This window comes from Vanessa cardui, chromosome 1 (assembly GCF_905220365.1).
Source record: "Vanessa cardui chromosome 1, ilVanCard2.1, whole genome shotgun sequence".
In the NCBI taxonomy this organism is placed as follows: domain Eukaryota; kingdom Metazoa; phylum Arthropoda; class Insecta; order Lepidoptera; family Nymphalidae; genus Vanessa; species Vanessa cardui.
The window spans coordinates 14,765,401-14,784,020 of record NC_061123.1 but is presented as its reverse complement, the minus strand read 5'-3'; the positions used below and the strand labels follow the sequence as shown (position 1 = coordinate 14,784,020).

Here is an 18,620-nt window from a genome sequence, read left to right as displayed (position 1 = left end):
ATAGACTATGCCTGTTAGTTAATAGGCTATTTGACTGGTTTTTAAAATCCATTTTATATTGTTTAGTAGAAGTTAAGGAACCCAGTAAAAGTTGTTTTTTTTATTTTTAGTACATATTTGGCGAAAAATATCATATAAAAAATTCCATATTTAAATAGCACGCAAAAAAAGCTACTTGGATAATATGGCGCTGCAATGGGGTCGACGATGTCACTTTCTTGTATTTTAATCTGTGGTACATATAATAGAAAAGCAAGGTTAACAAGAAAGTGACTTCATAATAAGCTCAGCCAATCAGGAGCGTTTTGTATTTATGGATTTTTGAATAAATTAAGTATTATTATTTTCAACTTTCGTTAGTAAATAACCATTTTTAAACTCATAATGTACGCTGATTACAATAATTCACAATTTTTTTTTCGCATTGTCAAATAGCCTAAATATTGTAAATCTCAAAATTAGGTTATTTTTAGCATATGGTCTAATAACCAGTGTAGGCAAGAGAGTCCACTATCTGTTCACAGTAGATAGGTACAACTTTGTCTCTATACAAATCAAATACACATCAATTTAGAATATGCGTTTAATTTATACAATTAATGGATACTGAGGTCTCTTAGGTCAATTTATCGAAGCAATAAACTCAAAAATATTTTGTAAATGTTTTGATAAATCTGTTTTCGTAGCCAGCGTGGGTGACAACGCGGTCATCAATTATTCTATCGTCAAACATCAATGTTCTGTAGTGCTGTATTCTGGTTTGATGGGTGAGCGGACTCGGGTACACAAGGGATAAACCACTTTAGATCCCATATCCGTCACGCTTTACAATTTACACCGTCAATCCGCCGTTGAATGTGACGGTTTGTATTTCATGAAGAGCCATAGATAAAATAAATAATATTACTTATCCACCACTTATCATTAGGTTGACTGTTTTGTTCCTTATCAAAAAAGTATGTATGTTTAAGTATTAATTATTATTTAATGTTCGGATTTATTTAATCTTCTTAACTTAAAATTCGCCTATTAAGGCTCATGTCATAAAATTTGGTATGTTACACGAGTAATAGGCTTAGTATTAGGCTTAGTATTAATTGATTATCTAGACAGTTAAGTTAATTTCATTTAAAAATATAATTAACTTTACTGAAATATTATGTAATTAAAATTGTGGAAAAGAGTAATTACTTAGTTATTTGCCGGTTCTTTATGGTGGAATTTACTTTCCAAATCGGTGGTAGTCATACATTTAATTTAACACTGTAATGTGACGATACAAAAATGCTTTTATAAGTCTACTTGAATAAAAATATTTTGACTGGAGTAATTTATTATTTGCTATCTTAAAATTGTTTTCCAGATTGTGAAAAAACATTTGCATATAGGATCAATTGGTAAATATTCCAATGCAGATCTCTTTATGATTATACAGTCTATCTCTTGCTTATGAAGGGTTTATACAGTTGCTCTGCGATTTTAATATTATAAGTGTAACATTAATAAAAAGGTAAATTAACAGCCTGTTTGAGAAGGTTAGCTTCTTTTTTATGTTATATTTGGCAAACGAGCTGGAGGCTCATCTGATGGAAAATGACTACCACAGCCCGTGGCCATCTGCAACACCGAAACGCTTGCAGGTGCGTTACCAGCCTATAAGAAGTGACTGCACTCTTTTCTTGAAGGTTTCCAAATCGTATCGGTCCAGAAAAACTGCCGGCGAAAGCCGGATCCACAGAGTGGTTGTGCGAGGCAGAAAATGTCTTAAAAATATCTCCCAACCCATTGTTCCAATTTGGATTACTGGAATACACGTGTTACCATTTTCTCGATGTTTTGCCTCACTATTAAGCGTGAGATCAATTATTAAAACAAATTAGAATCATAAAGTATTACATATATCATCAAAGTTACGATAATATAGCCCAGTGGTTAGGTCTGCGAAATCAAATCCGAGGTATAACCTCTACATTTTCATGTGTTATTTGTAGTTATAATTGATCTCTCGCTCGGCGACTTAGAAAACATCGTGAAGAATAAGGATAACTCTATGTGTCAAGTTATGTCAGATGTAATTATGCAACATTAATTAAACGCCAACATCAGCATGGTGGATTCATTTTCAATATTTCTCTTTAAACCACTTAAGATTTTTGCCCAAAAGTGGGAATTAATTGTACTTATTTTTTCAAAAAGTATCGTAGTAGAAGTGAAATAATGTTTTATCTGCATTTAAATTGTCTATGACAACAGAATTATGAATATATACGCTGACGGTAGCTTAACATTTAAGTCAAGACTCCATGACGAACCAAAATTTTTTTTATAATCTTTTTGATAAAGAATATTTTTAATTGGGGTTGATTTCACGTATAAATGTAGACATTATACAAATAGTATACATATATTCGTTTAATTATATAATTAAGTAGTATGCATAAATTACTTTAATTTATATAATAATAATTATCCCATTTTTTAGAAATCTTTTAGAGATAGAGAAAGAATGGTGACAAAAATATAGCAGATACAAGAAAACATAATAACTTAGCTTATAAGTTTTATAAATATTTATTATTTCTAAGTATTTTAATGGAGTTTCCAAGACAGTATTTACCCATATGTACTTGGTGGTAGGGCTTTGTGCAAGCCCACCTGGGTAGGTACCACCCACTCACCAGCTATTCTACTGCTAAACAACAGTACGCAGTATTGTTGTGTTCCGGTTTGAAGGGTGAGTGAGCCAGTGTAACTACAGGCACAAGGGACATAGCAACTTAGTTTACAAGGTTGGTGGCGCATTGACGATGTAAATAATAGTTAATATTTCGTTGTGTCATTGTGTATGGGTGATGGTGACCACTTACCATCAGGTGGCCCATATGCTCGTCCGCCAACCTATTCCATAAAATAAAATGTTGTTAAAAGTTTTACACTCTTTCATTCGACCTATTTTAATTATATATTATATACGACTTGCGATATGAATTAGCAAATTGAAAAAATACGTAGGGCGTGCCACATTGTACAGCACAGACAGAATCAATACCGTTCTAATAATTATATTTTTACCGACTGTTCTATAGCCTCATTAAAATTTGTTAAAAATATATTTCAATAGTTTAAATAACACAACCTAAACAAAAAAATGTATGCTTGGTCTCTGCTGCTGTCTTGGACTAGACGCTAATTGATTTTTAATATTAAACGCATGTCGTGTCTATATCGTGAGCAATGAAATCTATACATTGAATAGAATTGGATTGTCTGTGTGTAATATTAAAATAGCCCTTTTTTACTCAATGTCGCGGGGACAAAAAAAAACTTTTGTTGGTTAAGCAAATTTAATTGAGAAAAAAAAAATATTTTATAAAATAATCTGATAAACAAAATGATTTTAATTTACATAAAAAATAATCATCAGGGGTGAGGTCGTTGACGGTATCTGGTCATGAACATCAACAATTTAAAGCTAATATTAATGAGTTGGCATCTTTGAATTAAGAACGGATAAAGCAAGCTGGATAGCTCAAACCCACGAATGGAATGCATCAATAAAAGCCGTGCAACCAAAATAGCGGCAGCAGCAGAAGCAGCGGTAGCAGCACTGGACATGCAGCAATTCCTCCGACGAAGCAGATGCTCGAACTCAGCAACAATTCTCAGCTGAGTCCGCCCAGCAACACCGTAGTACTTCAGAATATACTTTATTTAAAAGTATATATGTATATAAATACATATAAAAAAAAAACACTCCCTGTGAACAAAACAACTTATTACCTATCTTGCATAAGCACTAAGAAGGTCCTAAGAATGCCTTAGACACAGGTACAAGCAATAAAGAGTTATTAAAATTCAACAATAACTCATAAGATTGAAGCTATTGAATTGGATATTTAAAGTGTCAAAAATGTACAAATTATTGCTTAATTTGCAATAACACAAAACGGAAAAGCAAGAACTATATTTATTTTAACGAAATAGTGCCTCTAAGTGATTTAAATCACTATAGGATTCGACTTAGGTCATCCAATACATGGACAAGGTCTATGTTCAGTTTTTGAGTAAAATATGAAGAAATTAATAGAAATAATTACTGAGCCATGTAGGATATTGATTAACAAAGGTAATTAATGCATGAACTCACCTCAGGAGTGTTTAAATAAATAAATATTCGGCAACGCCTGTCAAATAATGCACGTGGCCGGTATTGTAAGACGACTGGAATTTAACGAAAAATATGATTAAATATCATTCTAAAAACCACTAATGTGCCTCGATCAAGCAAATATAAATTGTTTTACTTACGGTTTAGTATCCTAAACCTCTCAAATATATATAATATAATAGCTTGACGACGTAGGTAACCCTCCGTTTACGTAAGTATATAATTCGTGTATAATGAGTAAAAAAAGAATATATCGCTTTAAAATACACAAGTGTCGGTATGCGACCGGCGCCTGCACAACGATAGAATGACGACGCAGAAAACGCAGTGTTGCCGTTCCACGAAATTGACAGATAATAAAGACGACGGTTACGGTTCAAAAAACGAAGTTTTGTTATAAAACCGATAAATGTTTATAAAAATAAATACTATAATTTATTAGAAATAAAATATTGAAAAATTAAAATTTTTAGGGTTACAGTACCCCCTTCCCCTGTTAAAGAATTCACGCAGGGAATTCGTCGGATGCCCTCATCCGCATCATCACCACAGTGTAAACTGAAAAAAAAAGGAATAAAACACAACATCTTCGAACATCAACATGGAATTGATAATTCCACAAAATCTTCAAACATCAACATGGAATTAATAATTCCACAACATCAACCAACTGAAACAAGTATAAATTCGAACTTCGCTAACGTACTGCGTAACAAAGTGAATTCAACTTAGCCTAAGCACAAGAATAAGCATAAGAACTGAAAACAACAATCATGTTTGCAGTCTTAAGCAAAACAACAATGATGTCACTTTGATACTGTGAACAAGTCTATACATGTAAACAGTTCAAAAGCAAAAATTACACTACAGCAAATACAACCTAAATTAAAAAAAAAACAAATTAGAATATGCTAGTCTTCGATACTACAGCAATTTACTTATAAATCTAACAGTTCTACTGATGGTTCCATAACTCACTGCTAGTGAACCATAATCACTTAATTCAGAATAATCTAATTAAACAAAGAAAAACTTACTGCACTATATTCAAAGTAACAAAACCTAAAAACAATTCAAACCATTCCAAGGAAACCATTCATCAGGGCAAATCTTACACACTAAAATAATCTTTACAGCCCGGATTAATTATATAGTAACGAATCCTAAAGACAATTCAAACCATTCTAAAGAAACCAAACGTCAGGGCAGATGTTACACTCTGAATAAACTCCGCAGCCCGGACTATTTTACACTAACGAAACCTAAAGACAATTCAAACCATTCGTAAGAAACCAATCGTCAGGGCAGATGTTACACACCATATTAAACTCTGCGGCCCGGACTATTTTACACTAACGAAACCTAAAGACAATTCAAACCATTCTTAAGAAACCAATCGTCAGGGCAGATGTTACACACCATATTAACCTCTGCGGCCCGGACTATTCTATAGATCAACTACTTAAAATAATAAAAAAAACGAAACAACTATTCAACTACATCAGCACACTTAAAATCTTTTATATGCCACTTCCCAAGGTACTTTCCCTTATCATCTTCTAGCTCATACACTAAAGGAGATAATTTCCGAATAACTTTACATCGTTCATACTTAGGAGCTAGCTTAGCGGAAAAATATTTCGGAGCTGAACTTTGTTTGTATGTTCGCTTCCAAACAAAATCACCAACCTTAAAACTAATATCCCTACGACGCTTATTATAATATTTAACGTTTTTATCATGAGCTTTCTTCAACTCATTTTTAACATTAGCAAAAACATCTTTCAAACTACACAACTTATCAACATAATCGTTACGCGAACCAAACGTCAAACTGTCTAGTTCAGAAAAATCTGAATAAACTTGGCCATCAACGATAGCTTCACGACCGTGAACTAACATAAATGGAGTAAACGCAGTAACATCATTCACTGAAGTATTAATCGAAAATTGAATTTTCGGTATATTGACATCCCATGTACGATGATCAGAACCAACCAAAGAAGAAACAGCAGTCATAACTGTACGGTTATAACGCTCAACAGTATTGTACTGTGGACAATACACAGGACCTAAATGAATTTGCGGAATATTATATTTATTAAGTAACGATTGTAATTCATTACCTACAAACTGTGAACCATTATCAGCAATAACTGTTTGGGGAATACCATGAACCAGGAAAACATGATCTTCAAGCCTTTGTGCTATAACTTTGCCCGAAGCTCGCCTCAAGGGGAAAAGTAAACAATATTTAGTAAAACAACAGACCACAACAAACAGAAAAGTATTTTGTTGTCGAGACATAGGCAGTGGACCAACTAAATCCATGCTGATACACTGAAAAGGACGACAACAAACCTTAGGGCTACCAAGCAAACCCGGAGTAGCTTGATTAGAATATTTATAAGCTTTACAAATACTACAACGTGACACATAATCAGATACATCCTGATACATACCAGGCCAATAAAAACGAAGTTTAACTTTTTTATAAGTTTTTTCTATGCCAGGATGAGCAGCTAAAGTCGAATCATGGTTAGAACGAATGACATCTTCTCTTAATTCTTTTGGTACTACCTCCTTCCAATTAAAATCACTACTAAGAGAAGTTTTACCTTTAGTGTAACGATAAAGTTTATTATTATTAATTTGAAAATTTGGACAAGTCTGAGGACGGTCCTTACAACGAATAAAAATATTATTATACCAAGAATCATTCGTGGAAACAGAAATAACACTAGAAACAGGAACAGAACGTGATAAAGCATCTGGTACAATATTTTCAGAACCACGACGGTGCTCAATTGAAAAATTATATGGAGATAAACGACATCCCCAACGCTCCAAACGACCAGTAGGATTCTTCAAATTTAAAAACCATTTTAAACTAGCATGATCCGTAATAATTTTAAAAGGTTTACTGCTTTCCAAATAAGGTCTAAAATGTTCCACAACATAAACGACTGCCAAAGCTTCACGTTCAGTAGCTGAGTAATTTCGTTCTTGACTATTCAAAGACCGACTACAATATGCAATTGGATGTTCTTCGCCGTCAATATTTTGAGTTAACATGCCACCTATACCAAATTCAGAAGCATCCGTATGAACGATAAAAGGTTGAGAAAAATTAGGACAAGCTAAAACAGGTGCAGTTGTTAAAGCATTTTTTAACGCATTAAATGACTCTTCAGCTTTAGGTGACCAAGAAAAAGGTAATGCATCCTTACGAGTGGATGTTAAAGCATTAAGTGGACCTGCAATATTGCTAAAATTTCTTATAAACCGTCTATAATACGAAGCTGTTCCCAGAAATCTCTTAACATCTTTACGACAAGTAGGAGTTGGAAAATCTATAATTGACTTAATCTTGTCGGGATCAGTTCTTAAACCTTGTTCGTCAACAACATAACCTAAATACTTTAATTTCTTACGAAAGAAACAACACTTCTTTAAATTTATGGTTAAATTACCAGATTTTAAACGATCAAAAACCTTTTTTAAAAGACTGATGTGTTCCTCAAACGTCCGACTAATAACAATAATATCATCTAAATAAATGAAAAGTTTACCATGAAATTCTGGACCAAACAAACGATCCATTAATCTTTGCTGAGTAGCAGGAGCAGAAGTTAAACCAAAACACATAACTTTAAATTGAAACAATCCACGATTCGGGACAGTAAAAGCCGTTTTTTCTTTTGAGGCTGAATCTAGAGGAATCTGCCAGAAACTCGATTTTAAATCAATAGACGAAAGATAACGAGAATCGCGTAAATTATCTAAAATATATGTTATATAAGGAAGAGGATATGCATCATGCTTAGAAACTGCGTTCAACTTTCTACTGTCTAAACAAAAGCGTAATGTTCCATCAGATTTAGGAGCCATTGTAATTGGATTATTCCACGGACTGTTACTCCTTTCTACCACATCCATAGCTAGCATCTCATCTAATTGACGATTCAACTCGGCAAGCTTCTCTTGTGACATCATATAATATCTTTGCTTGATGGGCGCAGCGTCTCCTGTATCAATCTTATGAGTTATAAGATGTGTTCTACCTAAACCCTTCTTCTCCGACGAAATATCTTCAAACATTTTATAAACCATATTGGCCTCATGCTTCTGTTCTTCAGACAAGGACTCAAACGGGTGTAAACAATTAACTGCAGACACAGCAAAATCCTTTGCAGCACAAAAAGAAACAAGACAGTCCTTCTCCAACAAAGCTAATACATCCGGCGCTATATTAAATACTTTCCAAAAATTAATTCCAAATATTAAAGAAGATGATACTTCGGGTATCACATAAAATTTAACAATATGTGTCACATTGTTAACGGTAACGGGCAAAAACATATAACCGGCAACATCTGAATTAGAACCATTTGCCGTAACAATACTCCGCAAATCATCTGAAGGATGTAAAGTACCTAAACTAGAAAAATAATCAACCGCACTGCCTCCTATTATAGAAATTTCAGAACCTGAATCCAACAAACCAGAAACAAATAAGTCATAAATTTTAACTTTCAGATAAGGTCTAACGCTAGAATCATTGTGTAATGAATTAAGGACTGCCGACACTTTAGTTCGATAAGAATTGAAAAATAATTTTACTACACTACACCAATCTTTCCAATCCTTTTCATCGAAATTAGGATGACAGCCCTTCCTTACAAGTTTTTTAAATTGTTAGAATTACATTTGGGACAGGTCTTAATCGTCTTCCCCTTTTCTCCGCAACGAAAACAAACAACCTGAGGTGGAGATTTACAATTAGACAAAGCATGTCCCTCCGTACGACATCTAACACAAAACTTTTTAACCACTGAAGTAGCAGCACATGATTTAGATTTTGAGCAACCCTTGTAAGCTAGATCAGGAGCTACCATTTTGTCAGACATACGCGGCGGTTCAACAAAAGCATCTGCACGGTTTTTCGCATGTTCTAAATGACGGCAGTACTTCTTCAAATCAGTCCAACTATTAATCTCAGTAAAGTATAATTGACCGGTATAAAAAGGTCTGATGTTGTTTTTGACAATTTCTAATTTTTCTACTTCAGTGAGCGGCTTTCTTAATCGTGAAAAATAATTTTGCATTATACTAAGGTATACAACAATCCCCTCATCAATTCCCTGAGTCCTAGAACGAATCTCATCCAACACTTTTCTATCAAAATCAGGTGGTAAAAAATCCTCCAGTAGCAAGTCTTTCAACTCTGACCACGAAGTAACAGTGCCACAAATTCCTCTAAACCAAGACAAACCACTATCTTCAAACAAATCAACAGCTGAATTAAAAAGTTGATCAAAAGATATACCACGAGCCTTACATAATTCCTCCACGCGTTGTATAAAAGCAACAACACACGACTTACCATTAAATTTTAAATTAAATGAATTAACGTTTACAGAACGACTGCAAGAAACATTTACTTGAGGTGTATTCGTATTTTCAGTTTGAATAACTGCATTTTCAGAATCAAAATATTTTGCATGATCTTCTTCAGATGGAAAATACTTATTTTCTACTTCTTGGCTACTTTTGAAAATGGTGTATAATTTGTCAAATTTATGTGTTATATTTTTTAACATAGAACTACATTCAATTTTTGCCAATTCATCCTTCTCATTAACTGGAGTTAATCTACCTAACCGATGATAAATATGATTACCCAAAGCGTTAATTCTATTCAAGGTCTTAAGTTGTAAAGGCGACTTTAAAGTGGTAAGACTAAACAATTCTTTTAATTTTAAAGAAATGATTTGTAACTCCGAAGAGACATCACCGTCATAATCAATAATTTCGTCAGTTAGAACTTCCTTAGAAAGCTTGCGAATTTGTGAACGCAATTCACCTACCGCATCAGCTGGAGTACCACCACGTATTTCAATCTCATAAACTAATTCGTCCTTATGTAATAAATTAAAATTAATGGGGCGATCTTCCATGGTAAAGCAGTATTATATAAATGCAATGTATAATGCAATGAGCCAAAAGCAATATTAAATGTAATATAGTAAATGTTTAAATGAAATTATTATGACCAGAAACCGCAACACTTATGAATAATTTTCAGTTAGACTTAAAATAAACTAATAAGCTTATCTTAAAATTAACCTAAATTAACATAGATACAAAAATAAATAAATATCTTATATTATAACAAAAGCAATATTATTCAAGAAAGAATGTAAAGAATAAGATTGTTGTATGCAATTAAGTTATAAAAGCCAACTCAAATAAGTTTAGAAAAAAATTCAAAATAAATTTCTAAGTTCATGACCAAAATTTTTGGGAGCAAAAAGATCACAAAAATGCCTAAAATACCGTCAAAAGCCTCATACGTTGGGCGCCAAATTGTCGCGGGGACAAAAAAAAACTTTTGTTGGTTAAGCAAATTTAATTGAGAAAAAAAAAATATTTTATAAAATAATCTGATAAACAAAATGATTTTAATTTACATAAAAAATAATCATCAGGGGTGAGGTCGTTGACGGTATCTGGTCATGAACATCAACAATTTAAAGCTAATATTAATGAGTTGGCATCTTTGAATTAAGAACGGATAAAGCAAGCTGGATAGCTCAAACCCACGAATGGAATGCATCAATAAAAGCCGTGCAACCAAAATAGCGGCAGCAGCAGAAGCAGCGGTAGCAGCACTGGACATGCAGCAATTCCTCCGACGAAGCAGATGCTCGAACTCAGCAACAATTCTCAGCTGAGTCCGCCCAGCAACACCGTAGTACTTCAGAATATACTTTATTTAAAAGTATATATGTATATAAATACATATAAAAAAAAAACACTCCCTGTGAACAAAACAACTTATTACCTATCTTGCATAAGCACTAAGAAGGTCCTAAGAATGCCTTAGACACAGGTACAAGCAATAAAGAGTTATTAAAATTCAACAATAACTCATAAGATTGAAGCTATTGAATTGGATATTTAAAGTGTCAAAAATGTACAAATTATTGCTTAATTTGCAATAACACAAAACGGAAAAGCAAGAACTATATTTATTTTAACGAAATAGTGCCTCTAAGTGATTTAAATCACTATAGGATTCGACTTAGGTCATCCAATACATGGACAAGGTCTATGTTCAGTTTTTGAGTAAAATATGAAGAAATTAATAGAAATAATTACTGAGCCATGTAGGATATTGATTAACAAAGGTAATTAATGCATGAACTCACCTCAGGAGTGTTTAAATAAATAAATATTCGGCAACGCCTGTCAAATAATGCACGTGGCCGGTATTGTAAGACGACTGGAATTTAACGAAAAATATGATTAAATATCATTCTAAAAACCACTAATGTGCCTCGATCAAGCAAATATAAATTGTTTTACTTACGGTTTAGTATCCTAAACCTCTCAAATATATATAATATAATAGCTTGACGACGTAGGTAACCCTCCGTTTACGTAAGTATATAATTCGTGTATAATGAGTAAAAAAAGAATATATCGCTTTAAAATACACAAGTGTCGGTATGCGACCGGCGCCTGCACAACGATAGAATGACGACGCAGAAAACGCAGTGTTGCCGTTCCACGAAATTGACAGATAATAAAGACGACGGTTACGGTTCAAAAAACGAAGTTTTGTTATAAAACCGATAAATGTTTATAAAAATAAATACTATAATTTATTAGAAATAAAATATTGAAAAATTAAAATTTTTAGGGTTACAGTATACATGGTATATATACCAAAATAACATTCTTTTACTATTTTTTCTGTCTGTCTGTTTGTTCCGGCTAATTGGACTGGCTGGATTTTGACGGAACTTTCACTGGCAGATAACTGATATAATAAGGAGTAACTTAGGTTACAATAATATTTTTTTTGTTTAATTCATACGCCTACAAGGTCACGGGCATATATATTTTTTTATTGTCTCTCTTTGTTTTGTAGATCTAGAAAATAAAATAAATACAAGTATATCGATTAAAATATTTTTTAATTAGTTTGTTAACTATGTTTATTTCAGTGTATAGAGCGTTTGTTTGCACAGTTGTGTTTCTTTATACAGTTATTCTATATTTTTCCTAAAAGCTTCATGATTAATTATAAATCAATAATACATTTATCATAAATAATCTGTAGAAAATCACATGTCACTGTTATAATAATACTTTATATTGCTGTGCAATGCAAAATAAAAGTTTATTTTCTACTCTCAGAAATTGTCATGAAATGTTTGATCGAGCATAGAAATGAAATCAAAGGATGTTCTATTTAATATTCAAAGTTAAAAATTAAGGGGTATGTAAAAAATACGCAATATTTAAAACTTAAGATGTTAAAATATTTATTTAATATTAAGTGATTTTAAAAGATAAGTTAGTTCAAATACTTTAAAAAAGTTTTTACATATTTCCTTTTACTTCTTGGCTAAATTACATTGCAATTCTGGTGTCGTAGTTCATGTTAATAAATTTAATTAGTTATATATTGAAGCATTTCACTCTGGTCTGCAAACATATTTTAAAATGTACGAGCACTTTGAAAAAATACTACTGATCTTTTAAAAATGAAGAAATGAATTCTAAGAATCTTAGAATATTATATACATTTTTACATGATCATTTATATACCTATATATTTGCAAAGTTATTTTGCGTGTAATGGAAATATTATATAAATATGGTTTAAGCATAATATTAAGGTTCTTACCGTTATTCATTAATGTAGATTATTGTTACTATCATTTTCAATATATTATTTTAAATTTTCTTGTACTTGTATTTCTTATATAACTTTGTTCATCTTTTTTTTTTAATTAATGTTAACCTTTTTTATTGATAATATCATTTTCTAAGATCTACAAACGCTCTGCCAAATAACTGATTATTTTTATTACAAAAAAAAAAACACTTAACACGGTTTTTTTTTGTCAGGCTAATTCAAAGTAAATATTTTATAATTATATAAAACTAAATATGTTAAACTAAAATGTTAATATGAAATCTTAATATGAATAATACGACTTCCACAGAATATGTATAAAAAAAAGTTGATTTTGGTCTTTATATTTCTAAAAGTAAGATATCAATTACATTTAATAACAATATTTATTTTTGTACATTGTAACAGATGATTGACCAAAGGATAAAGTTCGTGAATATATTTAAATTTAAAGGTTTATTCGTTGTCGATTCCGATAAGCATGAGATCAATTTTCGGAACTGGTGCTATAAAAACGAAGGGGATGGCGGAATAAATTTTCTCGCGTTATCTTAATCGTTTAGCGTTTTAAACATATTTATGCACCAAGTAATAACTTATCAGACGCCTAATTACAGTCGCGAAACCACCTGTCCGCTATCATCACTGTACATAGGCCTTCGCATATACTTCGGTGCGTCTTACGCGCGGTCCCTCCCCTGTTGTGCCATTGGCTAGTGAGGATTATGCGCGCGCACCGGCCCTCCTAGCACCCTGGTGTGAGACGATGAGACTCCGCGGGAGCCGGTCGTGGCCGCAATGTGGACCCGCGGACAGTGCTATCGCGACTACGCTGCCACACCGTCGTCACTCAGTACAAAACCCACACGACCGAAGCGTTCGTGCGCCACAAACTATAAACGCATTCGATAACTAATAGATAAGAAAAAAATTGTAGCAAGAGCTTAAAAATACGTAAAGATATTTTTAAGTCATTCGTATTTAAAATAATAATTTAAACTATATTTACATATACGAATTTGTATTTGTGATTTTTGTTGTAAAATATAATTACACTGAAGTTAGAATTGGTGATGTGCGATGGCTAAGCGTCGCGGGTTGCCAGACTGGGGAGTATTGCAATGGGCTCGGCGTCTCCTCGCGGTGTGCGCGTGGGCATGCGCGCTGTTTGTTGCCGTCGGAGCGGACGCACATGCGGATGTTGATACCTCGACTGGGCTTGGAGATAACACCCTAACTAATTCAGGTATGTTCCAATTACTTCTTTTGACAGATACGAAAATTTAATTAAAAAAAGAAAAAAACAAATCGACCAAGAAATAATAATTATAATCCTTACACATTATTTATAGTAATGTATTCAATAGATATATTTGGTACATTATCGATTCAATTGAGATTAATTATAAAAAAATATTTTAGATGGATTTAAAGTATAATCAAATATTTTTGCACTATTAAACTCTAATCTCGTAGGATTCGGATGTAAAGATATATCACAAATACGTGATGATATGATGTACTCGTAATATTGCCAACCATGATACACTTTAATTATAACTTTTGTATGAATAAAACTGTGGTATCTATTAGCCAATAAAATTTATTAAATATATAAATTTAAAACATATACTTGTTAATTATAAAATATAACGTATTTTTGCTGTAAATATACAACACTTGTATAACTTCATCTATTTACAAATAGGCTAAGATAAACAGTTCCGTACTCTTTTCTCTTCTGTCGAACGATTTGTTTCACAGTTTTGAAAGTTATTGAAGAGCTTTAGGATTATTGATAAAAATGTAAGAAGAATAGAAAATATTGTTCGAAGTTGTGCAAAATGATATTCGTAATATATTCGAGTATATATTATATTGTACAATATATATATTATATACATGTAGATAATGTTTACAGTCGAATTTTTCCCTCGAGTTGAAAGGCATATTGATAAATATCAAACGTGAATGTAAATTTTATAAAATAATAATGACAGCTGGTAGTGACTGTCTACTAAGTTTATTTATATTGGATTAAAAATCATTTTATCTTTTTTTCTTCCATATAAAGAGATATTTATTTATATAAGTAAAAATTAGACATTGATTAAAATCACGAACATTGTACGGTGGGGACTAAGTCTCTTAACAGTGTTTTTAGGTTTATTTTTGTAATTTTTTAATTTTTCAATGATTTTACCCTTACGCATTAATTAATAATTTTTTTTTTTAAATAATATGCTTCTGCAAATTAAACAAGGAAGTATTTGTCTTAGTTGCGATTAGGTGTAAATTAAATTCACAGCCAGTAAAAGCTGGCCTAAGGTCTCAGCTTGCAAGCAGTTTTTTGTTTATGATAGATGTAAAATAAATATGCAACTCAAAATTAACACGCCCATACGCCACATGGGTATTGTGATCAGCTTTTACAAATGAATATTCGATTTTTTTTAATCTATCTGACAGAGGCCTGGAATTAAAAAAAACTGACAGTGCTACGCGGGAATGACAGTGTTACATAGGAATGACAGTTCTTTGTAGGAATCATACTGGATAAGAGATCACGTGTATCCTTAACCTCTGATTGTCGTTTAGGTATATTGTCTGATAATATCTATAAGAGTAAGAGTATATTAAGAGACATGAATGCGCACACGCTTGATTGCTCTAAAATATTGGCGTAATTACTCGTTGATAATTGTCGCATTGGACTAAATCGATTAAGTCATAATAAAGTGCGTCCTTTTAATGCCAGGAAAATCGTTATAAATTATTATTAATAGTACTTTGAATGAAGAATGTTTCATGGTAGTAGTACAAACATGTTATATTTTTTTTACAGGTATTACTAACTAGAGTAGGTACATACAAAATTATTTTGGTTTATTAAAGTAACTTGTGTGTTGTATGTATGTTATGTAAAAATAATATACTTTTTTCTTCAAATTAGGTAAGGCTGTATACTTTTATACTTTTTACGGTTCCTAAAAATAAAAGGCAAGAAAACAAAGTAATAAAAATCTTATGACATACGTCATATTGTAACTGATCAAAACGACGTACTCTATCAGCCCGTTGATGTTCGACTACGAATCGAAACGATCGAAAGTCCACTTTTATTACTGAGAAGCCTTAGGGTTTATACCATCACGCTTTTCTAAGGCGCTTTGGATATGCATGCGACAATATTTTATCGGAAACAAAGTTTTCGTTACACGATTTTCGTTCACCGCTAAGAAGTAGAAAAATTATCAATACTTAAAACTTAGTGGTGGTTAGTTGAGCTTAAACTCATGACCTTTCATAAGCATAATAAGCACAAACCAGTCTATGAGAGATCTCACTTCACTCCAAAAAAATAAGAGATCATGGAGGACGATGGTCCGAACCTTGACCATCTTCGTCGAGGCACCCCCGTGTGCATCACCCGGCTACACCCTAGGTTAAGACAAGCCTGCCCACGGCATTCAATTAGGATGAACGTGTAAATAGCTCTGGGTTACGACGTTATTTTTATGCCTTGTATGAGTATTTGGCTTACTAGGTAGAAATCTTAATTAAAATAAAGTAATAAGTAAAGCAACAGCCTGTAAATTTGGTAGTTGGTAACACTGCTGGGCTAATGGTCTCCTCTCCCATTAAGGAGAGGGCTTTGAACAAATCTTAATTAAAGTTAATTTGATTAAATTCCAAGTAAATATACTTTGATTTTTTAAGTAGCTATTAATGTTGCTTACAATTATTTACCTTACTATTGACAAATTACAACTACATTAAATACAGGAACAAAATTCTAAACGCCTACGATAATTCCTTGTTTCTGAAGACGGAACAACCAAGCGCTGTTATTTATTATGCAAGTTGACTGTTGTTATTTTAAAGAAAATGACATTAACGCAAAATTTTAATGTAATATTTATGTAATTTATCAAACTGGAAAATATTTTAAAATTTGACTTTAAAATAATAAATCATTTCACGTTAATGTTCCATTATTTCATTAAGAGCTGGATGGTGGGCGGTGACGAAACAGAACAACTCCTACAGTTTATACACACCGTAAAGTGTAAATTCTCTTAAATAATTTGTTTGCTATTTTAATATATATTAACAACGAGTTTATATCACGTGTTTCTGATTATAATAGTTATAAAAACCACTGATTATGGTTAAGCGGAGCTGAGTTATATTAGTGTTTTTTTATGATCATTGACTTCTTATTATAAGTAACTTATGAATACGAATTTAATTTAAAATAAAGTTTGAATAACGATTCTTCCATATTGTCGATATTGTGTGTCATTAAACAATGCGAACGATGATTTAAATATAATATAAACATGTACAAGACATCTGCCCGCAAACTTCAGTCTCGTGAACAATATATTCGTAGATACTGTCGAAATATCAATTTCCTTTGAATAAAAATAAAACATGGTAAATATCCCGTATTTATTAACTGTAATGTAATAGTTATATGATTTTATTTCGAATTTATTGTTTGGCCCTAATCAAAGATCGTAATGATTTGTAGATTTAGACTATAAGGGTTCAGAGTAGGAGAATAATGACAACATCAATGCGTTGAGATTGTTAATCTAAGCCAAGATGGAAGATTTGTTAGAACAAATAAATTTGAAACAAAGATTTTGGGTTCAAACCCGGGCAAGCACCAGTAAGTTTTCATGTGTTTGTAAATTAAGTATTTATCTAAAAACGTCGTACTAAAATATGATTGGTGGTGATGGATGATGGAACAGCTTGATGGACTAAGCACAAAACTATTTTTGGAAGGAGAGAAAAATGTAAAAATTACTTTAATTACTGTAATTGTAATTTGCAATTTTTCAAGATAAACTTTGACTCCATGGAATAACTTTCAATATTTAATACATAAAGGTAATCGTTGAATTTTGTAATGAATAAGTAATTTTATATCATTATTAAATAAACCATTATAGTTGGTATTATAATGATGAAATACGAATTCTTAACAATAACTTATTTTAAATCATTATTAAGTAACCCATTATAGTTAGTATTAAAATAATGAAATACGAATACATCATATTCTCTGTATCTTTCTATAACTTGTTAAACATAATTTGTTTTGTCTTAACACTTTTAATCATGTATACGATGCATTTTCTTTTCTTTCTTTACGCATTTTGTGGTCAGCTATAAATGCTGTATTAATAATTTAGAGATTACAAAAAGGACCGACAGCCGAACGTGCTTCGTGAATCACAACGCGGCCAATACCATCAAAGCTAATATTTACTAATGGATTTATTGAAAATTCGTGGATATACAGAATGGAGAATTTAAAAATAACTCAATACAGATAATAAATCTTATCAAAAATTAATATAGCAAAATTAAAATCATCTTGATTGAAATGAGATGGCCCAGTGGTTAGACCGTGTGCATCTTAACCAATGATTTCAGGTTCAAACCCAGGCAAGCACCACTATATATATGTGCTTAATTTGTTATTCATCTCATGCTCGGCGAGGAAAATATCGTGAGAAAACCTGCATGTGTTTAATTTCATCGAAATTCTGCCACATGTGCATACCAACAACCCGCATTGGAACAGCGTGGTGGAATATGTTCCAAACCCTCTCCTTAGTGGGAGAGGAGGCCTTGGCTCAGCAGTGGGAAATTTACAGGCTATTACTGTTACTTTACTTTACTTTATGATTTGAATTGTAACGAATTATTGCGCAAGCCATC

The 18,620-nt window shown here is 32.1% G+C and overlaps 1 protein-coding gene across 1 annotated transcript in view; it reads left to right on the top strand.

The window, feature by feature from the left end:
• Positions 1-13,636: 13,636 nt before the first annotated feature.
• Positions 13,637-18,620, top strand: part of LOC124531380 (lachesin-like) — a 79,715-nt gene continuing 74,731 nt past the window's right edge. Inside the window, exon 1 of the mRNA XM_047105947.1 lies at positions 13,637-14,127. Coding sequence (XP_046961903.1) covers positions 13,962-14,127 — 166 coding nt within the window. The 5' untranslated portion in view covers positions 13,637-13,961. The remainder of the gene's footprint in view (positions 14,128-18,620) is intronic.